This window comes from Nicotiana tabacum, chromosome 6, assembly GCF_000715075.1.
Source record: "Nicotiana tabacum cultivar K326 chromosome 6, ASM71507v2, whole genome shotgun sequence".
NCBI lineage: Eukaryota > Viridiplantae > Streptophyta > Magnoliopsida > Solanales > Solanaceae > Nicotiana > Nicotiana tabacum.
Window position 1 is genome coordinate 109,809,861 of NC_134085.1, and position 23,209 is coordinate 109,833,069.

The 23,209-nt window shown below is 36.2% G+C and overlaps 4 protein-coding genes across 5 annotated transcripts; 1 reads left to right on the plus strand and 3 right to left on the minus strand.

Annotated features, from left to right (window-relative positions):
* Positions 1-1,162: 1,162 nt before the first annotated feature.
* LOC107829416 (uncharacterized) lies at positions 1,163-8,351 on the minus strand. The gene is made up of 6 exons (XM_016656882.2): positions 7,876-8,351; positions 6,549-6,657; positions 6,343-6,434; positions 6,004-6,262; positions 4,963-5,106; positions 1,163-1,497 (listed from the first exon to the last, which is right to left on the minus strand). Exons 1-6 carry the CDS (start codon positions 8,220-8,222, stop codon positions 1,402-1,404), a joined length of 1,047 nt encoding a protein of 348 aa, XP_016512368.1. The 5' UTR covers positions 8,223-8,351; the 3' UTR covers positions 1,163-1,401.
* A 631-nt stretch (positions 8,352-8,982) lies between these two features.
* LOC107764676 (uncharacterized) lies at positions 8,983-13,828 on the plus strand. Its single transcript, XM_075255137.1, has 6 exons — positions 8,983-9,247; positions 10,311-10,806; positions 11,315-11,654; positions 12,522-12,620; positions 12,759-12,879; positions 13,271-13,828. Exons 1-6 carry the CDS (start codon positions 9,079-9,081, stop codon positions 13,483-13,485), a joined length of 1,440 nt encoding a protein of 479 aa, XP_075111238.1. The 5' UTR covers positions 8,983-9,078; the 3' UTR covers positions 13,486-13,828.
* LOC107829414 (uncharacterized) lies at positions 13,762-15,211 on the minus strand. The gene is made up of 2 exons (XM_016656880.2): positions 14,630-15,211; positions 13,762-14,462 (listed from the first exon to the last, which is right to left on the minus strand). The coding sequence occupies exons 1-2, from the start codon at positions 15,069-15,071 to the stop codon at positions 13,954-13,956; spliced, it is 951 nt and encodes a 316-aa protein (XP_016512366.1). The 5' UTR covers positions 15,072-15,211; the 3' UTR covers positions 13,762-13,953.
* Positions 15,212-16,459: 1,248 nt separating this feature from the next.
* On the minus strand, positions 16,460-21,703 carry LOC107829413 (cytochrome P450 714A1-like). Of its 2 annotated transcripts, XM_075255138.1 has the most exons (5): positions 21,295-21,703; positions 18,629-18,855; positions 18,273-18,523; positions 17,784-18,156; positions 16,460-17,417 (listed from the first exon to the last, which is right to left on the minus strand). In XM_075255138.1, the coding sequence occupies exons 2-5, from the start codon at positions 18,782-18,784 to the stop codon at positions 16,983-16,985; spliced, it is 1,215 nt and encodes a 404-aa protein (XP_075111239.1). In that variant the 5' UTR covers positions 18,785-18,855; positions 21,295-21,703; the 3' UTR covers positions 16,460-16,982. The 2 variants fall into 2 exon arrangements, with proteins under 2 accessions (XP_075111239.1, XP_075111240.1); XM_075255139.1 differs by lacking the exon at positions 21,295-21,703 and having other exon boundaries at positions 18,629-18,884.
* Between the last annotated feature and the right edge of the window lie 1,506 nt (positions 21,704-23,209).

Below are 23,209 nucleotides of genomic sequence, written 5' to 3' on the forward strand. Positions count from 1 at the left end.
TTTTTCTCTCTTCTGATCCCTCCTTCAAATTGCTTGCCTTTTGTGATTCCAATTGGGGACGATGTCCTGATTCCTATCGTTCTATCAGTGGGTATTTTGTGACCCTGAGGGTTCTCCTGTTTCTTGGAAATCAAAGAAACAGTCTTTAGTGTCTCTATCATCGGCGGAGGCAGAGTACCGCTCCATGCGTCGAGTGGTGGCCGAGATCATTTGGCTTGTGCGATTGCTTGAGGATTTCTCAGTCACTCATTCTCTTCCAATAACTCTTCATTCCGACAGTCAGGCGGCAATACATATTGTGAAAAACCCGATTTTTCACGAGAGTACCAAACATGTGGACCTCGATTGTCATTTTGTGCGTCAACAATATCTTGCTGGGCTCATATCTCTTCAGTTTGTTCCGTCAATTTCTCAGATTGCTGATGTATTTACAAAGCCCCTTTCCGGTCCTCACCATCGTTCCATCTTGGACAAGTTGGGGGTTGTTTCTCCACCCTCCAACTTGAGGGGAGGGGGTGTTGGTATTATTAGTTCTTCACTGAAAGAAGAAGCTGCCGATTTGAATGAAGGATTTGACGATCTATACAATATGAAGGAGAGGCTGGTTCGAAGGTAAATAAAGTTCAAATATGACTTATCTTCGGACAAAACTAAGTATGACTTATCTTCGAACAAAACTAAGTCATAGGACTCAAGATGTCTTGATCAAATCCTAGTCGTTGATAAGAGAATATGATGAGATTGCCTGATTTAATCCTAGCCATTTGATCACAAGAAGAATTGAGGAGCTTCTAGGACTTCTCCTTGCACACGTGGATACAGATAATCCTTTGTACATATTTTCTTTTCCTTTTATTTTATTCTAGTTGGTTAGTTGGTTATGCAAGAGCCAATTAGATTGCAACAATTGTACAAATAGAATGCTTAGGAATATTCTTCTCTTTCATTCTTTGTGTATATAAATATTGTACAGAAACTTAATGGATACAAAAGAAATATACAGAAAATTTCTCTACTGTTTTATTCCTTAAATTCCTACACAAAGAAAATTCACTTATTATATAGTTAAAAAAGAATATAAGAGAAGTGCTACTTGATTAAGATTTAAAAAGAAAAAAAACATAAACGAGTCAGGATCAGCAAGGAACCTAAGAGAAATATATGTAATTAACAAATGTTCTATTATTATTTCCCACAATTTTCCCAAGTACGTCTATTGTTACATTCAAACAGCATCTAATGCTTTAACATTTCTTTGGTTGATTACAAGAACATATTTATTGGTTTCAGCACCTCTATATGACAAACAATTATAGTAGCAGCTAGCATAAGGTAGTACATAATTTGGATATTCACGCAGCAAGGACAATCTTCTGCTACTCGTTTCATTCCTAAGTCCAATTAAAGCTTAGACTTGAGTGTTCTCCCATCATCAAATGTTATCATCACCTTTCCAATTGCTCTCCTATCTTTGAGGGCAGTAAAGGCAAGATGGGCCTGCCAAAGCGAACAATAATGTGTGTAATGTGCAGTTATCTTGATCCCATGATCAATAAGAACTAAATCCAAGCACAATGAAAATACATGCACCAATGACATAAATATGTAACTTAGCTTTCGAAAACCTACACTTTACTGTGAACTTAGCCCTTTCAGGTGATATTGACCAGTGTTTCAAAAGGCGGAGGCGTGAGGCGAGGCGTTTTACCAACATGGGGCGAGGAGTAAGCCCCGAGACACGGGGCGTAAGTCCCAAAGATCTTTAATTTATAATTAATAAAATAAAATTAAAATTATTTTTAAATCTAAAAATTACATAATTCTTTTAGAAAATCCATAGAAATCACAAAAAATAGATAATTATTATAATTATATGAACTAACAATAAACAATATACTAGTAAATGAGATACATCTTAACAATAAGTCAATAATGTTCTAACCGAAATAACAATCCATATTCCAAACAAGATAAGCAAAATGCGTCATTGATTATTTGTAAGAAAATACAAAAATGAAATAAAATCAAACAAGTTCATGGCAATGATATGCAGTTCTAAACTATAAAGACAAACATTATAGATGCCTTAGAATATAATATTTTAAAATATGAGTGAGGATAACTTTCTAGTAGTTTAATATTAGAGAAAATTTTGTTGCAAACAAATTAATTTGGTCAGAGATATATTGATATCATTGCTAAGAGCACAAATGGCACTCATTTTCAACAAAAAAGCAGAAATGCATGTTAGTGCTTTTTCACTATCTAACAAGGAGAAAGCTCAAGGTTCTATGGAGTATGGAGTGTGGACGATTATAACGAGGTTAATGCTTCTTTTTTTTAAATGGGGTAGAGACAGATTTGGGGTAAAACCAAAAAGGGTTTTAAAAAATATAAGGGCAATTGTCAAAATTATCCTTCCATTGGTTAAGTTCCCTGGGGTGTGAGTCTTAGTTCTGAGGCGAGTCTTGCGCCTAAGTGTGCGCCTCATCTCTTGGGGCGTGCGCCCAAAGGATCTACGCCTCTCATTAACGCCCAGATGCGTTTTACATACGCCCCGCCCCGATTCACGCCCCGAGACTCGCCCCATAAACGCCCCTAAAAACACTGATATTGACATACAGTCATGCATATTCCTAGTTCTAATCTAATTTGAATTTTTTTAAATAATGTGGTATCTGAGCCAGCTTGCGCGTAACTCCACTAATTCCACGGGATACTTGCTACCTTCCGCCAGCAATAGGTACCAGGTAACTCTATCCACAAGGCTTGGATAGATGTGAAGAAATCACCTAGTATTTTTTGTCCCCGTTGGGAATTGAACTTGAGACCTCATGATTCTAACCCACTTCATTGACCACTAACCCTCATAATTCTACTCTAATTTGTATTCTGAGTCGCATTATCATCACCAAAAAGTGGTTACTTGTTGGAAGTCTCCATTCATTTGCACTAGTTTCTAGTCTTCCTTTCTTTAACAAGTAAAGATAAAACAGGGAAAGAACACTACAGTTTCCTACTAAATTTGCGAAGGCATGGCGGAAACCACTATGCTACGTTTCTAACAGCATAAAGAAGAAAAAACTGGCTCCCCAAAGCCTTGGGAAAGTCATTTAGTCGGTCGACCCGCGTTTTATGAGGCATCATTAACTACTTTTTTCTGCCTCGAATAAGTTGAAAGGATTTTTTCATTTCCGGTTCCTTTAAAAACCAAAATCCAAACCTGTAAAGAAACTATTTAACTTCAGTTTCTATTATGCCCTTTGAACTGACATTGATTGATTTGACCTAAGTTGCTCGAACTCGGGTGCGAGTATTCGAATATGGATGCGGATCTAGAGGTCGGATCTTTCACGAATCCCGCACCCACACCCACGTCGTGTCGACACTGGCACGGCACTGAAAGTGAAGAGTTCAAGCAACTTAGGATTTGACTGACATGTTATTTAGGAATGGCAAATAAAGGGACTTTGTACACTGAGATGCTAAGTTGCGCGGACTCTTCAATTTTGATGTCGTCCCCGTCCCGATACGAGACCGGGACGGAAGCGGGAGCGGGATACGTCCCAGATACGGTCAACTGACTTCGGACACTTTGACCGGAGTCCATCGACAAAGAATAGTGTCCATCTTGGAGAATGAAAGATTGAATTCTACAATATTCATGCAAGTTTTTCACAGAATATCTCTCAAAATTTACAATATTTTTATAGCTCTATTTTTTATTAGCCGAATCCCCTTCATATCCGGATCCGCACCCCCGAATCTTAAAATTTAGATTTTGCCAAATCCGATACTCGGATCCGTCCTTGTATCGGATACCCGCACCCAAGTCCGAGCAACTTAGCTGAGATGTATCTGATAGACCATAAATTATATTTTGAATTTAGAAGATTCAAGCTTTTACATGTGATATACAGTACATAACTGCTTTTGTACATAGCTAAAATTTGGTCCTTGTGTGTTGAAGGGTTAGTGGGAATTTTAGTCCTTAAGTTCCCAATTATAGCACGTAAATCCCAAATAGTTCTTAACACTTTTAGAATTTTCTGACAAAAACAGAAAAACTAATGAGCAATAGCTTACTAAGTTTTCTATGGGTGTCCTAAGTTATAGGTCTGAACTCATGCTACCAGTGTGCCTGACAACCGGACAGTTTAAATTATTGATTTTCCTATTCTTGACAAGAAGTCCCACATATATGCTACAACTGGAAACTCAGGGAATACAATCGCCCTACTTCTTCAACAGGACAAAAGAAAGAAAGCAACTTTAGCCATGGTGTTCCTTAGAGAAGTGTGAGACTAGCAAGATCAAGCTTAGTCCTACTCATTGTCACTACCAATTTCAAGAAATTTTCCAGGTTGAATGGAACTTCATTTGAGATTTTACTTTTTCTTTTTCAAGAAATTCTTCTTTATTGAAAGCAGAAATATCAAATACTGTAGAAGAAATAATGAGCATCCAGATAAGCCATGTGTTGGCTTTCTTTCAGTTCAGAACTCTGGGTTCAGTTGAACACTGTCTGATCCTTACGGACCTTCAAGATAGTTAAAATCCTAAAGTAAGGTGCCCAGCTCTGAACATTAATCCTAAAGAATGGGGGCTTCCCAAGCTATTCAATGCTTGATTACTAGCTATTCAAGGTCCATCCCTGGATCATCATGCACCAGAGAAACACAATGGCCTCTGGAAACTTAGAGGTCTAGGTTGTAGGGTTACTATAAAGAATTTCTTGTATCGAGAGAGGTAGTCTGGTGCATTTGTGCATGGCCAGTGACATAATCCTTCATGCACAAGAAGTACATACTGTTACATTATATTCTTCTTGACAGGATATTAATTCAGGTGAATTGTATATCAGCCGTTTTTCGCGTATGAAATGCTAGTCCCTGCACATTACTAGGATCTTTTCTTACTTTTTTCTGGATTTAAAAAGTGATAAATGCAAAAGATTCTTACCTCTGCCAGGCTGAATGTATGAGAAATGTTGATAGCAATCAAACCCTTAGACAACCAGGATAGGAGCTCTTTCAGAGAATCTCCAAGCACATTAGGTTGATAAATCTTATGGCTTCCCCAATAGAGTCCGTGAATCGTCCAGTTCTGAACCAAAAAAAAAAAGTATAAAAAATGATGGTTATTACTCTTGGACAAAAGAAAGAAATAAATAAGCTTTCTCCTTTTGGGGGCTGGGATGATGTTGTAAAGAGAGATAAAAAGAAATGAAAGTTATTTGCTGCTCATACTGCTTGTATTATGAGACACCTGGATAATTGATAGTAGCTTGTCCATATAATGAAAAGAAAGGTGGAGAAAACTTCTCATGCAATAATTTGGGAGCAGCATGTCCTAAAAGAAACCATATACTTACATGCCTTGACATCCTCTTGTGACAACAGCGTGAAATTTCTACTCTTAAGATCCTTCAAGATTGGTTTTCTTTTTCTTTTTTTGAAAGAGTGGTACCTACGCCAGCTTGGGTGTACCTCGACTATTTCATTGGGTACCCGCTACCTCCCACCAACACAGGTACCGAATAACTCTGTCCACCATAGCTTAGGAATATAGGACGAATTCACGTAGTGTTTTGTCTCTACTGGAATTTGAATGGTCTTCCAAGTTTGCACTCACTTCATTGACCACTAAGTCACACCCTTCGGTGCAAGATCCTTCTAAATTGTTGATTTGAGACTAACAAATGTTATGTTGCTAGCATGTTTCAACATAGTATATGCAATCAGGATTATGGCAAGACAGTCTATATTCTGAGAATGATCTTTTAACTTACTGCTTGTATTCAAATTTCAAACTATTAGTAGGAACTTCAAGGAGCTAGTGGTGCCCACCACATGCGTAACTTAGCAGCCTTGGACATGTCTAATTAAGAGCTACTCAATTGACCAGCAACCGGACTAATTAAGCCTGGTACAGTCAACCAACTAGAAGGAAAGAACCAAAAGGGGGTAAAAAGAAAAAGATCAGGGTGCTTAGAAACAGTACCTTCACCAAAGCAATGTTCGCTGGGATGATAGGTACTTCTCCACTTGCAAATCCAATAACCAGAATTTGTGCTCCCCAATTTAATAGCTTCATGCTATCTTTTGTAAGCTTCCCCCCGACTGGATCATACAAGACATCAACTCCTTTGAGCTTTCTTGACTTCAGGAAGCCCTTGACACTTTCGATGACGTTTGCATTGCTCAAGTCTACTACATGATCAACTCCTAAAGATTTCAAAAATTGCACCTTTTCATTTCCCCTAAGATTAACAGACAAGGATAACTTTTAGCACAACAACCTTAAAAAAACTTTTTTGTACACTTGAGAATTCAAAAGTACCTAGCAACTGCAATAACTGTTGCTCCACAAACCTTCCCAATTTGTACCGCTGAGAGCCCAACACCTCCAGCTGCTCCAAGTACCATTAACACCTGCCGTGTGTAAACCAGTATGTCACATGATTCGGGTATATAAAAAATCATGTAACAAAACAGCCTTAGCATTTTATGCCCTAAAGCTCAAGGGAAGGACGAAGGTGACCCTACCTGATTGGGATGCAGCTGCGCTCTATGCACCAGAGCCACATGGGATGTCCCATATGCAACAGGAAGTGCACCAGCCGCCACTAGATCACACCCATCAGGTACTCGAAACCTTCAATTATAAGCTAACTTAAGACATTTTTGAACACTAAAACCATAAAACCAACCCAAAAGTAAGAAAAAAAGCATAACTCTGGTTTGTCTCATATACAGTGACCATTGACCTATGTCATGCGAAATCAAGTAGGGGTACACTTCCCATTCTTAGCAAATTTTTAGGGGCCGCTTGGTTACAAGGACTAGGGAGGTTATCCTAGTATAATATTTGGGATTATCTATCCTAGACCTGGTTTTGAACCAAATGATCCCTAGAGTATATTGATAGATATGCACTAGTATTCAAGCACACCCCACCCTTCCAGACTCCACTTGTGGGAACTCACCGGGTATGTTGTTGTTGTTGTTGTTGTTGTTGCACTAGTATCCAAGCCCTATTACACTAATTTCAATTGTTTAACCAATCAATCAATCAACTGTTAGAAAAATAATTTGGTAACTCAAAAAGAGATATTCAAATTGTTGTCTAGGTTTATTCTTGTTATATTATATGAATGGATCTTTATTATACTATTAATTTGAATATATTTAATGTGTGTAATAGTAAATTTGAATAGCTTTGAATATAATATTTTTATTAGTTTTAAATGGCTATTATTATTTATTATGGCTATCAAAATCAACTAATTTTTTGAATCTGACCATTTGGTAACGTTCAATTCTTAATGGCCTTTAAATATGTAACGTTTTTTGCCTTTGGTTTTGTAACGATTCTTTCTTGACAATCATATGTCCACTTTGGACTATATATATGTATATTGTGTTCTTTTTAAAAAAGGTGTGAAAGAGTTGAAAAAGCAAACACTTTTCTTCTCAATTTCTTTTTATTGTGTTGGGTTGTCTTTGATTAATCTTTGTTGTTTCTGCTCCTAGTTTATACTAGAAGAGCTTGTTGAATCCTGGGGATACGCCTAACTTTATTCATTACGGTGTGAGAGTATCTTTGATACGCCTCAAGCTATACCTTTTATTCTCCATAATCATCCAATTTTTCCAACATCAACTACACCTCAAATCGAACTAGTAATAGTGGAATCTATAAACCATTTACCCATTCTTCTATTATGCCCTTTCATTTCTATATAAAAGGAGAGTGCGGTCTAAACCACCAAAATCAATTCCAATACTGATAGATAAACTTCGAAAACGAAAACTGCTATTGAGTTGTTTAATTATTGTAAAATAAAGCAGAAGAGTTTAAGGAAGAACTGACAAGTCGGATTGATCGGCGACGATGAATTGAGCAAAGGAGCCAAGTGCAGCAAAAGAGCAAACGGGATCACCAATTTTGAACTTAGTAACATTAGGGCCAACGGCATCAACAACGCCGGAGTAATCGGAGCCAGGGATGAAAGGTAAAGGAGGTTTCTCTTGGTACTTGCCGAGGACTTGGAGGTAATTTGCGAAATTCAAGCTGGTTGCTTTGACTCGTACTCTAACGGAGGTAGGTGAGCCCAAATTAGGGATTGGATGAGAGGTTGAGAGATCGAATGGTGAATTCTCCGAGGCATTCGGTGGTAGAGTAGGATCGCCGAGTTTTCTTACAAGTAGAGCTTCCATTTTCCACAGTATCTTTTGTGCATCTACACTCCAGATATGCTCGGTTTCTGTAATACGGTTGTTTGGTTTTTGAGATTCTATAAAATTTTAGTCTCTATTTTGTTTTTCTCTTTTTTTTCCTTTTCAGTGTATTTAATTTAATTGACATCTCGTTTTTTGGTATGTGCTATCACGCATTATGGAAACTCTAGTGAAAATGACAAAATAGTCGATTATGTAAAAAACATGAATATATTTTGAGCAGTTTTGATCATTTAAATTTATCAAAAATAAACATATTTAATTCCCGTGAAATATGTAACAAATTTTGGCGATTATATTTCGCAAAAAATAGCAATAAAATGATTACAACATATAAATTTATTATATGGCAAACTCTAATGCAAAAATACACTTTTCTTATTTCTTTCTTGTTTTCATTTAATTTTTAAAAAATTATTTTTTAGAAAGGATTAAAACAACAACAACAACCCACTAAAATCTTATATGTGGGGTATAATATCTCAGCTTAGATACTAAGAAAGGAATCAAAGGATTAAAAGATAATGTAAATAAAATTTATTTTGCTTTTAACAAGAAGATTTTATAATTATATAGTAGGTATTATGATATATTTAAGGCCATAAATTATATGACATGTTTAGAGTAACTTATTGTTATTATTATTATTATTATTATTATAAGCAAACACCAAAAAGATAAGCTAAAAAGTGCAGCTTACATTTAGCCACGTCTATTGTCCCTTTTGTATCGGAGGTTTAAATACTCAATTACATGCTCGAGTCTGACTGTCAATTACCGGAAGACCAGCTGACCAAAGTGATTTGGCGGAGTGTCTATTTTGAGAAATTAAAACATGAGTATTTGTGTACTTCATCTGCTGCCTAATTGTCTCGCCTATCCTCAATTGCAATTACAAACCAGGAGGAAGCAAATTCCTTCTATTTGGAGAAAACCCATCTTGAAATCTTTCCCAATTATAGCCTCTGCTTCTTCTACTTCTTTCCCACCTGCTGAATATCCAGGTAAATAGCTCTAATATCTTTCACCATTTTAACTTATTAGTTGATTCAAGTCAGTAAGATACTCAACCATATTCTAAGATGAAACATTCTTTTCTATCCTTTTCTGTTAGTACTACTCATTTATTTCATATGACATTGTTTGATTTTTAACTTTACTTGTGTCTGTTGGTTTTCTTCCATTAGTGTAACTGTGATCCTAGTAAGCTTATGCAAAGAAGACAAAAATTACTTCACGGTATGGATTTCTTAATGCTTCTGAAATAATCGAAAAAGTATTAGGAACTATATGAAAGTACTAATGCCAATTTGTTAAGTTGAAAGTATTTTAAAATAATTTGAATTCGTTTTACCCCTATTGGATATTGGTATATACCAGATTTCGTTCTTACATTAGCAGTTCACAAGTTGCAGTTCTGTCTAATTTTTTATAGATAATTTTGATGGCTGGAATTATAAAATTTTAACAAAAAAAATCCGATGTTTGTTTTTGAAAACATTCTTGGACAATGAAAAAAAAAGTCTCATGTTCCATATGAGGTTGAAACCAAACTCCTCCTTGGGAAGATAGCTGTGGCAATTGTGGTGAGATCCGATGCAGATCCAACTTTTGACTCACTTCTGGGATCCAGGCAGTCAAGGGGGCCACAACGGCTCCTCTCATCTCAAGAATCCATACGTATTGTTGTCAAAGAAAAAGTATATTTGACTTCTCTAATAGTAGTAGCAGTCCTTTTCCGCTGGAGAGAATATACACGCGTGTGTTTGGAACGAAGAGACGGAATAAATATATATATATGGAATACATGATCTATAGCGCAAATTACGTTTCAGCAATTGGATGTTTGTTTACCATTTATTTCGTCCTGAGAAGTCAACTAAAAAAATGTTAGAGTAATATCAAGTCTGTTATTAGAGGCTAAGCAATGCTGGAGAACTGCTAACGCTGAATGGAACATATGGGAGTTCAATCAGATTTTTGTTGGCATTTAGAAGCAGCTGAGAAAATTGATAAAGCTGGGAGTCTTCGCTCTTTTCATCTTATCCGTCTCTTTATTTTTCTAAGTTAATCCAGAACAACTACCTGAGACAAGGCCAAAGCGGAAAAAACAGATAGCAGGAATAGATCAAGATGAATTACAAGATCCAGCTCTTCTAGCAGATCCTGATAGTTGCTTTTGCGAGTTTAAAGGAGTACAGATACACCACAAGATATATGATTCAGAATCACTTGCTACAAACTTGTCAGAAGAAGGGGATAGTTCTCGATCTCCTAATGCCAATAAAAGAGTGAACATTCCCATGATATTGTTACATGGATTTGGTGCCTCTATTTATTCATGGAATCGAGTTATGAAGCCATTGGCACAGGTCACAGGATCAAAAGTTTTGGCCTTTGACAGACCAGCCTTTGGGTTGACTTCAAGGCTGAATCATGTCAACGATTCATCTCAGGGAAGTGAAGACACCAGACCCTTTAATCCTTACTCTATGGTATTTTCCGTGCTGGCCACTCTATACTTCATTGACTTCTTAGCAACTGAGAAGGCAATTCTAGTGGGGTAAGTTCTATTTTATAGTTTTTCCCCCACAATCTCCTTCATGAACATGTTATGGATGTGATTTTATTTAGCTTGAAATTATTGCAGTGAAAACTGAATTAGCATTCTTATAGTTCTTATTAGTTTCACTAGCTCAGTTTCCAAAATAATGGTCCATCTGCTACACCACAAATGAAAGAAGTATGAAAGGAAGGAAAGGTGAAAATGATGTTTGTGGAAAATCAGACGTGTGTTCCTAAATCAATGACTGGCCTACTCTCCGATGAACTTTTACATGATCAGAAGTTAATAATTATTATTCTCAATCATTATCTTCATTACCTTTCCCCTCCCATCTGTCTCTGCAACTATTAGAAAATTTATTTACTTGGTCAGACGAAGTAGATACATGATTCCATTGAGAGGAAGTTCAAATTGTCATTTTGGTTGCATTATCGCCCTCCTTCCTTTGCTCTTCCTATTTCATTCTCAAAGATTTGATTCTTATTGGTAACTAATGAGACACCAGACACTCAGCTGGTTCCCTTGTAGCAGTTGAAGCATATTTTGAAGCACCTGAGCGGGTTGCTGCCGTTATACTTGTTGCGCCAGCAATTCTAGCACCCCTGAATTCATGCCCTGTAGCTAAGGACAATCCAAGTGGAAAAAGTAACCAGACTGAAGGCGATGACTTGGAAGTGAACTCTAAAGGGAATTGGTTTACCACGGTTGTCAGCATTTTGTCAAAGTTATCCCAATATCTTGGACAAGCAATAATGCAATTGGTGAAAGGGATGGGAGACATGATAAATTCTTTATATAAGAAAACTTTATCTGCGTTCTTGCGTTCTACCATTGGTATTATGTTGGTATGTACTCTATTTTGGATCTTCCAATCTATTTGTTGAACCTAAATTTTATTTCTCAAAATTGACATCTTGAAGCTTTGTGAAAGCAAACTTAGGTCTATATACTTCATTTTTCCAATTTCGAAAAAGGTTTTTAAATGAGAAATCCTCCCTGCCATTTTGAAGGAAGATGGCAGTCAAACAAGAAGGGGATGCTAATTCAGTTTTCACTAATAATACTAACAAAGAACAGAATAATAAAAAAGTAGTAAAATTAGAACTTCCCACCAACCCACCTCCCACCACCCCAACCCCCACCCTACCCCCAAACCCCCCTCCCCCCAACCCTAAATAAAAATATTAAAATTTAGAATACTTACTTTTCATGTTGTAGATACAGTATTTTGTTTTTCATTTCAACAAAAAGAATATTTTCCTTTATTTCAACAAAATAAGTACTTTTTTTCATGATGTAGAAAAAGTATTTTCTTTTTCACAAAATGAGTACTTTCTTTTCATGTTGTAGAAAAAGTATTTTATTTTATTTTAACAAAAAGAGTATTTTCTTTTCATATTGTAGATTTTGAACATTTTGAATAAAGTTAAGGTGGCCAATAGGTAATGAGCTCAGTTAAAGTGTTTAAGTGAAATATGTGGGCAAGTTTAAGGGGCTGCCTGTGTATTCAGCCTTACTCCTTTGATCTTTCTGACATTTCATTTGATGATAAATTTGAGATATTTATGTTATCAGAATAGATGGAAGAAGTCTTAGCAGTTCTTATCAGTCATTTGCAATATATGAAAAATGAGAAAATACTTGATCAGCACTCTATAAAATTTGATTGTTATGGATACTCAAAATGACTATTGACTGCCATTTTCTTTCAGGTAAGAATGATAATCGATAAATTTGGCTTAGCTGCAGTTAGGAATGCTTGGTACGATCCTAAACAAGTTGATGATCATGTCTTGCAAGGCTATACAAAGGTGATTCCTTGACAGCTAGTTGTTTCCAACCTTGAGGATAGGCTCGGTTTTTGTCTTTTTGCTTGTATTTGGTTTTTCAGGTATGCAACCTAGTTTCGTTGTGCATTGTTGTCATCTTGAATCTTTCAACATTTACAGCCTCTCAGAGCAAAAGATTGGGATAAGGCTCTGGTGGAGTATACCGTGGCTATGCTTACAGATTCTGCATCTGAATCAAAGCTGCCGCTGTCAAAGAAACTGGGCGAAATCTCATGTCCTGGTTAGAAAATCATCTCTGTGCCAGCAAATTGAGTTTGATAACTAAAAGGAAACATTAGATTTCGAAATAATTAATTGAAAAAGTAAGCAAGATTTCAAGTTATTATGAAGTATTAAAAACGACATATAACCAACATCTCTTGACTACCAAATAACCTTTGATTGCACCATTTTCTCTAAGCTACGCCCCAACTAATACTGAAAAAGTGCTCGTCATATGAGCCTTTGTTCCAACATGTTCTTTTTACATTCTTAGTGTTGTTATAACACCATGTTCTAAGAAACATAGTCTTAAACGTACATGAGAAACAACAGACTCCAGTTACACAATGAATACACAAAAAAACTTCCTAATGCTTTTTTTTCTCTTTTATGTGCAAATTGAGGTTCAGTTCTGATTGTCACTGGTGATAGCGATCGGCTTGTTCCACCATGGAACTCTGAAAGACTTTCACGGGCCATTCCTGGATCTTGTCTTGAAATAATCAAGAATTGTGGCCACTTGCCCCATGAAGAAAAGGTGGACAAATTTGTATCCATTGTTGACAGATTCCTTGAAAGAGTTTTTGGGGTGCAAAAAGAGCCTCGTCTGCAACCAGCAACTTGAGATTGATATTTTGTCTAGTTCAACTTGGCCAGGATTGACACCTATTGGTGACTGGTGAACATTAAGTTTGAGAGAAGAGTTACCTACTCAAGTTCATATATAGGATTTATAGGAAAACGTTATAGCTCTTTGTCAATGTTATCAATCTTATAAATACCTATCATTTCATCCTATATGAAAGGTAGGTAGCTGCTAGTTTGTGCAAGTAAACATCTATTTCTTTGATCACCCTTGAGACTATGACAAAGTTCTATGATGTAATACAATACATGTATATTGAGACTTGTAAAATTGTACTTCAGTTTATTCCATAGTAGCTGAAACCTCTGCAGTTTTACAAGAAGCCCGTGATTTGCTGCTACAAACTGAAACTTCTTTGCAGATTTTTGTGATAGTTGCAGTACGGAAAGCATATATTTTACAATATCTCATTGTATGCATCATAATACAATAGATGGTATTCCATCTTCAGAAAGGGGGATCAAGAGATATGGTGAGAGAGGGATCCGGTAAACCACGAGGAATATCAAAACCAGACATGAAATCCTCTCCAAATATCACAGCACCAGCTGCTAATGCCCCAGCACCTACTCCCATTCCAAAACCAGGTCTTGCATTTCGTGTTGCTGCTGCTCCACTTTGTGGCATGCTTAAATAACTAGACGACGCGTTGTCTGTTCTTGGGAGGAAAGTTGGAATGTAACCAACATTAGCAGGTGGAGGTGGTGGTGGAGCACGCGGTGGCTGATAGCTCGATCCTGCTGCTGGCGTGTAGCTCATTCCCCCCACCAATGGGTGGGAATAATTTGTAGCATATGGTACTTGACGCGCATATTGGTGATTTAGCTGTGGTTGGTTTCTCTGCAGTTGAGACGGGGTCAAGGATTGTGGTTGTGGGTATGCTGTGGCAGGTTTATATCCATTAGCCAAGTTGAAGCCACTGCTGTTATCTGCAAGCTTAAATCCCTCATTGTCACCTAGTAAACCAGATTTGATCAAAATTAACTCTTCAGTTAAGACTCATAAGAGTATGGTTCTTGGTCCAAAGCACTACTTGAATCAAGGATCTTTTTCATTGATTCTGAGGGAACAAAGACAATCTATTCATGACCTTAAAATGTAAAAAGCTTGTTAAATTTTATACCTGGGAGTGAACTTGGCTCTTCCCTTTCCTCTGAAATTCGTATCGATACATCAACAAATCCCTGAGGTTTATTCGAGTTTTTTCTCCGCAATTGAAAGCTCCCCACCTCTTCAATAGGCTTTGAAACCTCAGTGTTGTTATTGTACTTGTCCAGAAATTCCTTCAAAATTACAGTAGCTGTTCCCAGGAGCTTTTCTCTAAGAAAAATGGGCTCTCTACTGTAAACTTCAACATGGAGGGTATCTAATTCAGAAGTGTCAACAAACATTGAGAATTTGGTTTTCCAAACAGGATTTGCATTGCCTGAAGAATCAATCTTGGAACAGTACTTATTGTTTGGATCAATCCATCCAACAGCATACCATTGCAGCTTCCACAAAGATGATGTTCGTCGTAGCCCCCTGGCGGAAATCAGGCAGACTTCAATCCATATTTTCCCCATTTCAGGTAAAGCTTTTTGCTTGATTGATACAAATGGTGACAGAATATGTGCTCCTCAAAGGTTCTTTTCTTGATTAAAAAAAAAAAAGGTGTACTGTTTTGCATCATAATAAGGCTACCTTACTTTATGCTAAGAAATTACTTTACATTATTTTGAGTTCTGTTGAGAGTAATGTAGGTAGCTTTTCCCCGTATTGTGACTCAGAAGTCTACCAGAGGGGACAGGACTCAGAATGTTAGTCAAAAGTTTGCAACATAACACCATTGAAAAATGAACTCAAGGGTCCACAAGAAAGTAATTTATCCACCAGTTTTATGCTTGTACTGCAATTACAACAATATTTCATGTGTTAGGTGTAACAACAAAGCCCGACATGGAAAGTAGAAAAGAAAAATGATCTACTTATAATGAATTGGATACTCTTAATGGCGTGAGACCTTTTTTGGGAAAACCGTGCGGGCTTGGCTCAAAGCTGACAATATCAAACCGTATTAAGAGTATCATTGAACAGTTCTAGCCCAACAATTGATATCAAAACTAATGATTTAGTGGGATGAGTATGGAGATGGAGGATTGATGGCGTAGGGTCTGGCTTAGTGACTTTGCCCGTGTACAAGCCGGTTTGCTACCTTTACTCGTAGTTTCAAAAATGCATATCTCCAAATTCGCCCATAAATGATGATGGATTATGTGGAACTTAGTTTAAGGGGGGAATTGTGAATAAAATCTCACATGAAAAGTAAAAAAGAAAAATGATCTACTTATAAGAAGTTGGATACTCTTAATGGTATAAGGTCTTTTAGTGGCCTCAGATGTCTATCTCACACTCCAACTTACTCAATGATCAAGTAACACTTCAACTTGGCACAGGTGTGTCTTATGGAAATTTGGTAGAACTTTATGGAGAAGAAGAAAGAGGGTGGGTGGTGAAGGAGATGGTAAAGAGGATTTTCTAACATTTTTCTTTTTCTTTTTAAATTAAATGTCTTTTTCTTTTTCTTTTTTATAAAAATTACACGTGTCCTTTTTTTATTTATCACTTTTCCATGTCATATGCGATTGTAATTCACACTCTAAATTTATCAGACGGGGTTGTCTACGAGACACACATGTGCCAAGTTGAAGTGTCTACTTGATAATTCAGTAAGTTGGAGTGTGAGATATACAAATGAGCCAACTTTAAGTATCTCTTTATGTATTTTCCCTTTTCTTATCTACTGTGAAAATTTGCATAGATTCAAAAGGTTTTAGCTTCCAGCTTCTCCACTTTTTCTTATGTCCAACAATGTCTTGCTTCTTGGCAAGAATATCTCTATTTTAAAAAGTAGAAAGGATCTTTAGGTAACTAATTAAAACCAAAAAGACCAACTAAAGTTATTTACAAGTGGTGACATAGGAAACAGTTTATTCGATGAACTATTATTTCTCAACTTTTTCTAAAGAAAGGATACAGTCATTAGAAGACAATGCTCTATCCAAAATCACTAGCCCATCCAGAGACCATTTTTTATGTTAGTGAACAAGGAAAATAGTCTACACATCTAAGTAACAGACAACTATGTAATCATTTATGTATCGACATTTACACTTTAACACTAACTGAGGATCCTGAGGAAAAGGGTTTTAATTTGTTCCACCGAGCTAAAACAATATCAATATGTTGATTTTCTTCACTTACACCTTACACCTCAGCTGAGTCTAATGAGGTTCAGGTGCGGAGCCTTCCACTCGAGACTACGCAAAGGTAAAATACCATGGGAACTTCGCTGATTTTATCATCAACCTTGATTTTTCTATGCTTAATAAGAACGCAGAATAGCGGAAATAGGTTCGTGTTCCACTTTCAAAGGAAGAAAAAGAAGGGGGAAAATAAGAGAAGAGTGTGCTGATGCTAAAGCATATAAGCCAATGTCAGCCTTGTTTCAATCTCTCAACAAGAATGCGCACTCCTTGGCCTGGTTCTACAATCATCCTATAAGCTGGCGAGTGTTTGTATTTTGGAGAAAGAGAGAAACGAAACTTGGAAATGATGAGTGAAATCACAATCTTGAGTTCCACCATCGCGAAATTCTTGCCTAAGCAAAGCCGAGGACCTAGTCCAAACGGGATATAAACTTGTGGCAATTTGCAAGCACCCGAAACTCCATTCTCAAACCTATCCGGCTTGAATTCATTCGCGTCTCGTCCCCATATCTCAGGGTCACGATGCAGCGTTGGGATCAAAGTCCATAAGCATACACCTTTTGGCACAACAATATGACCAATCTGTGTATCTTTCAATGCCTCCCTTGACACAAATGCTGCTGGCGGATACAAACGCATCACTTCTTGAATAACCATTGTCACCTTCATATCAAGTTTCAGTATTAGATGCAAATAAAAATTTTAGAAGAGTATAACTTCTGTGCACTTGTCAAGTCACCTAAAAAACAACTACATGTAACAGCCCATTTATAACAAATGAGACTAGCAACCTAAAATACATTGATATTGTAAAAACTCTTTACGCAGTTAGAATGATACAGATGCAACACTTCTTGAATGACCATTGTCACCTTCATATCAGGTTTAGTTGTTAGATTTAGATTGTTGAGAAATAAAAGTAATTAAAAATGTCATCTCTCTAACAGCTTAAGTTTTTAGAACAGTTCAATATAGATTAGTAATTCAGAATGCTATGGTTGAGTAGTGAACGATAAATGTGATGAGTACCATTTTCATTTTGGAGACTGACTCTGCATCTAGGACGCCATCGGGGCAAATTTGAGCCATTTCATCACGTATACGAGATTGCCATTCTGGATGTAAAGCCAGAAGCATGAGACACCATGATGCAGCAACAGCAGTGGACTCATGACCTGCAAAGTATATGTTCTTGCAATTGTCAACTATGAATTTCCTGGACGAATTCTCGCCTACACTATCATCGTTGATAGCTCCCTCGAGTAATGAATGCAACAAGTCCTTCTCATTTGAGGATGTTTCTAAGCATTCCCTTTCTCTTTCTTTCACTGCTTCCCATATCAATGACTCTATCTCTTTCTCTAAGTTGTCAATCTCCTTTTGCTGCCTACTTGGTAGAAACCTATAGCATAGTCCTCATGTCAATAATGACATTTTAGAAAAAACATAAACTCGTTTAAGATAAGCGAAAATCTTAAAAGGCAGATAATATGGACGAGAGGGAGAGAATGTATGTACCCTAATGCTGGAGAACCAAAAAGAACACTTTGGTTTGATATGATTTTCTGAAGGGTTCGAAGCTTTGAGAAAATCTTTTTGCCTTTGAAATAAGAGCTTCCAAAGCAAGCTCTTGAGATCACATCTGCTGAAAAACTTCTCAGATCCTCTCCCACGCTGATTTCCGCCATTTTACCCTCTTCAGCTTCAATGTTTTCATCCCATTTTCTTGTCAAAAGCTCAGCTGATTGCAACATCAGGCTCACCATACGCTGTAAATTCATAGTATTCAAGTTTCATTTTTTCCCATCGAACCATTAATTATTCTATATTGGTAGTATTAAGTTTCTGTTTATTTTCTTTTTTTCGTCGATTACCTTGACCTTGTCCATGAAGAATTCGGGCGCGACAATTTTCCTCTGCATGGCCCAAATGTGGCCATTAGACCTCAAAATACCATTACCAAGCATAGGGGCAAGTCTTTTGGTGACATAAGAAGGCTTCCCTAAATCCAGGCTTTTACTTTGGTTCATTTCTTTTACTAGCTCCGGTTGGTTCACGTACAAATGTTGCTTGTTTCCTGTTGAATATGTATATATAGGACCTGCAGTTAATCACACCAGCAAAAAATTCAGTACATAAAATAAGGAGTCAAAAATCAGTTATGCAGATTATTTCAATTTGAAGTAGGCATTGGGGTTATTAGCCTCTGATAAATGATTTGAATTTTTAACTAACATATGAAATGAAACTTGTCTAACACTAATGGTTAAAATTCATAAAAGAGCTCTTGTCATAACCTAATCCCAAGGCAACTATTGTTCTCTATGGCGTAGTAGACCTCACGGATTTGTCCCTCGGGCTGTGCAATTATCGAGCGCGCGTACCATATGATATGAGTTTGTGTTATACCTTATAAAGCTCTTCAATTTCTTCTTTCAGTCGCATGTGGAATGCGCTTAAGGAATCATGTTCCTTCTCTTTGACCCGCAAAGAAAACAAAGAGGGTCATTTTTCTTTTAGGAACATGACTTTCGCCAAAAGCGACACAACTATATGAGAGGTAGTCCACCCTTCGTGTCACAACTTTAATGTAATTATACAAGTACATGCTAAAAGTAGTAACAGTGAAGAAGCACATGTTGTTACACTGTTACTGTCCATGTGTTCCCTAAATCTCTAACTCTTACCTCAATTGGGCAACCTGTAAATGAGGAAGGTTTGTACTCAATCTTACATGTGTCTTTTAACTATGACCCACCCATCCAGTCAATTGTCCCTTTGAAAGGAAGTCTGATTTAACAATATTATAACACCAAAATAGGAAAGGTCCTCAAATTTTGACCTTACATTAGGCAGTTCACTAAACCTACTCATCGACTAGAGTTTTTTATGGATAAAATTAACTTACACCAAAATGTAACTCTTCATAACAAATTTAGTATGCTAATTTGAAAATAAGAGTAATAACTTGATATATTTATTTAAATTAGATTTGATAATATAAAATTGCACACAATATATAACATATTCTCTTCGATTGATGTTAATTTCTATCCTACTTTAGCTACAATTTATTACTCCATGAGATCTAGTGACTAGATCTGTCAGTGGATTAAGGATATCACGTGGCCAATGGCCAAAATCTGACTTATATTTACTGAAGATATTACATGTACCGCAGTTTGGTCAAAACTTCAGTACGTACAAGCTTCAGGAATTACTGGGATCCATGCATTGACTTCCAACCAGTGGATCTAGTTAGAGTTAAAGTTTAATAGTACCATTTAAATAAGATTTTAAATTTTTTTAAAAATATTTTTGGAATTAAGGAAGAGCCCGAAGTACTTTTTGTTAATACGTAAATAGAAATGATAAATGTAGAAGAATGTAAACACAATTTAGGAAAAAAGTAAGACGGGATAAAATATTTGATACCCTATACGTTTTTATATTTCTAACAAAATATGGTCCCTTTTTCTTTCCTCCCGTCGAATCCCGACAAATATATATTTAAATGTGTTTAAAATATTTAATATTGGTGGCAATCATTTATAGGTCCACAGTATTAAATAATACTATCATCTCATTGTGGTTCGCAAATTGTAGCATAACAATAATGCAGTCCGCAATTGGAAGTATTTCTAATTCAATCACTATAACTTCTTAGGAATACAGTTGTCTAACCCATGCCCTCTTAATTATTTTCCCAGGGGGGTAAAGTAAATGAAAATGACTTATATAGTCATCAACACAAATGTGCCATGCGCATCTAGAAAATTAAATGGGATCTTTACACAAATAGTCTATCAAATTAACTTCATTTTTAAGAGCCAATATATATGGACTATATACTAAATTACTAATTATACACGTTTATTACACATCTTATATATAGATTATATATACATATATTATACACTTGTCGGCTATATTTAGTTTAAGCTACTTAGTGGATGGCTACTTAGATTAATCCTTCAAATTAAATTGTGAAAGAAAGCTGCAAAAGCATGTGATGACAACCATTTTCCTTGTTACTGTATTAAGTATTGAATAATTAGAGATGAATAGAAAAATGCCAAGAGGGGCAACATTTAATGATAACAAGAAGACACCAATTGGTGCATATGATGAAATCATTCTAACTAAAGCTTTGGATTTAACTCTTTTTCTTTTCTTTTTGTATCTGGACTGCAAGTACTACCAATAAGAGACAATAATTCAAACAGTAGCAAAGATGCCAGCACATCTCTCTGATTACTGATCATAATTTTGAATGCTTTAAGATCTTTTAGTTCACAGTACATATAGCATGCAACTAATTAGGAACTACTTTTGTTAGATACATAAATATCTATAATGACTATGCTATTTGTGCTACTGCCTTTTGATATAAAAAAAAAGTTTAATCTTTGTTAGCAAAAAAAAAAAAAAAAAAAAGAGAATTAAGGTCCCTCAACTGCTTAAAAGTTTCTCTATGGAAAGGCTAAGCCTACAGCCTACTCAAGTGCTAACATAATTTTATACAAAATCTTAGTGGAACAAATTAGCTGTTGAGGAAGTAGGGGAAGAGAGAAGAAGTATAGTCATGTGCTACAAATTCACCATAGTTGGTTGGAGCTTTAAGAGAAGCAGCTTGAATCTTCTGCATTTCAGGAACATTTCCATATAAAAAAGATGGTTTAGGTCCATTGATTCCTTGTTTCTGAAGTTTCCATCGAAGTCTTTGAGCTGACTTTAACCACAGAATATTAAATATATAAAAACCTCCAAAACCAAGAACCAGTAGAATTAACACCAATGAAGAAATAAAGCTCTTGAAAAAAGGAGGAGAAATTAGAAGAGGAAGAAGAAGGAGGAGAAGGGAGAGTAGTACAAAAGCTGCAGCCTTCATTTTTGGCTTTTCTTGCGCCTTTCTTTGGATACACACTCATTATATAATAAATCAGGTTGCAGTATTGGGGAGAGAATATATATATATAATGCGTTGAGATTTTGACAGCCTTTTGTCACCTTATTTGGTTTTGTTATTATTGATATGTTATTATTATGAATTACACTGTAACAAAAAGGGATTGGCACTACGGGCGTGTCATATATAGCACCTTATTCTGTGACGCTCCCTTAAAATTAATTAGTTAAATTATCACGATTCATATTAAGGGTGTTAAACGGGTGGGCCGGGCCGGGGTGGAAAAAAATAAAACTGACCGGTTTTTAATCTGGGCCGGTTACGGGTTAGTCTATACTGGGTTTAATGGGTCCATCCGGGTAAAAAATGAACCGTAAGGGTTATGGGTCCAAGTGTCGGGGCAGGGCCGGGCCGGGTTAATATTTTTTTTTTGTATTTTGTATAACTATCGTAATTTATATTAATACAACGTAAAAATATCAAACCAAAAAAAAATCTTATAAAAAGACTGTTTGAATAAAAGGATGCAAAGGCTTTAAAATCTTTATATTTGAAATTTTGAATATTTCATTAAGAATTTAAGATAATAGAATATAATGAAGATGGAAAAAATTGCACTTATAATTTACAAGTTCTTTTTTTTTCAAACTTACAAATTAAAGTTTACATTTAACAACAACTAAATTAACGAAAAAAGAGTAAAACTAAATTTTTATTGCATAACAATACTTCAAATTAATCTAACAAACTAAAACATTAAGCATAAGTACGTCTAGTAATTTTAAAATAACACAAATTGTCTCAAATCAACTTAAATACGAATTTCTGGAGGACGCTCAAGACAACTCTTCATATGCCTCCTTAAACAGCCTGTGTCTACCCACTTTAGACGAAGATTTAAGACTAAACCACAGTTCATGCACTTTACTTTGTGAACTTCTTCATTTTCTTCTACCACCTCACAGTATTCCCAAACATATGAGCGCACTCTAGAAGTACGAGGCATGATTTAACTTGAATTGAAAATTTGAGTTTGAAAAATGAGAAATGAGCGAAGAAATGAAGAAGAGGGGGGGGTATATTTATAGTTTTTCAAATGGCTAAATTAATAATTACTAAAAGTTATTTTTGAAAAAATATTGCCCAAAAAAGGACTATTCTTGCAATCAACCCGTTGGGCAACGGTCATATGACATTTAAAAAAAAATCAGAAATCTAGCTGTTAAATCGGTCTGGGTCGGGCCGGTTAACCGAGTCTTCAGGAATTTTGGTTGACAGAAATTTGACCGGTCCGGTTAACCGGATGTATTAAGGTGAACGGACCAACCCCTAACCCAGCCCACCCGGCCCCTAAGTACCGATCTAGGTTTCAACCAGTCTGGCCCGGGCTGAAACGGGTCAACCTGACCCGTTTGACACCCTTAATTCATATATATAGTATTTCCTCCGGTCCATATTTATTGTCGTGCTTGTTAAATATAGTTGGTCTAAAATAGTTATCGTTTTAGAAAATTAAGATATAATTAATTATTTTTTTTTTCTTTTT

Coding starts and splice junctions, on each gene's coding strand:
- LOC107829416 (XM_016656882.2), bottom strand. CDS start 8,222: ATGGAAGCTCTACTTGTAAGAAAACTCGGCGATCCTACTCTACCACCG. Junction 6,263..6,342: donor ACAGTTATTGCAGTTGCTAG/GTACTTTTGAAT, acceptor TGTTAATCTTAG/GGGAAATGAAAAGGTGCAAT. Junction 1,498..4,962: donor ATACATTCAGCCTGGCAGAG/GTAAGAATCTTT, acceptor TCGCTTTGGCAG/GCCCATCTTGCCTTTACTGC.
- LOC107764676 (XM_075255137.1), top strand. CDS start 9,079: ATGAGTATTTGTGTACTTCATCTGCTGCCTAATTGTCTCGCCTATCCT. Junction 9,248..10,310: donor CCCACCTGCTGAATATCCAG/GTAAATAGCTCT, acceptor TATTTTTCTAAG/TTAATCCAGAACAACTACCT. Junction 10,807..11,314: donor GAGAAGGCAATTCTAGTGGG/GTAAGTTCTATT, acceptor ATGAGACACCAG/ACACTCAGCTGGTTCCCTTG.
- LOC107829414 (XM_016656880.2), bottom strand. CDS start 15,071: ATGGGGAAAATATGGATTGAAGTCTGCCTGATTTCCGCCAGGGGGCTA. Junction 14,463..14,629: donor AGAGCCAAGTTCACTCCCAG/GTATAAAATTTA, acceptor CTGGTTTACTAG/GTGACAATGAGGGATTTAAG.
- LOC107829413 (XM_075255138.1), bottom strand. CDS start 18,784: ATGAACCAAAGTAAAAGCCTGGATTTAGGGAAGCCTTCTTATGTCACC. Junction 18,524..18,628: donor TCTTCATGGACAAGGTCAAG/GTAATCGACGAA, acceptor ATGAATTTACAG/CGTATGGTGAGCCTGATGTT. Junction 17,418..17,783: donor CAGTCTCCAAAATGAAAATG/GTACTCATCACA, acceptor CTTGATATGAAG/GTGACAATGGTTATTCAAGA.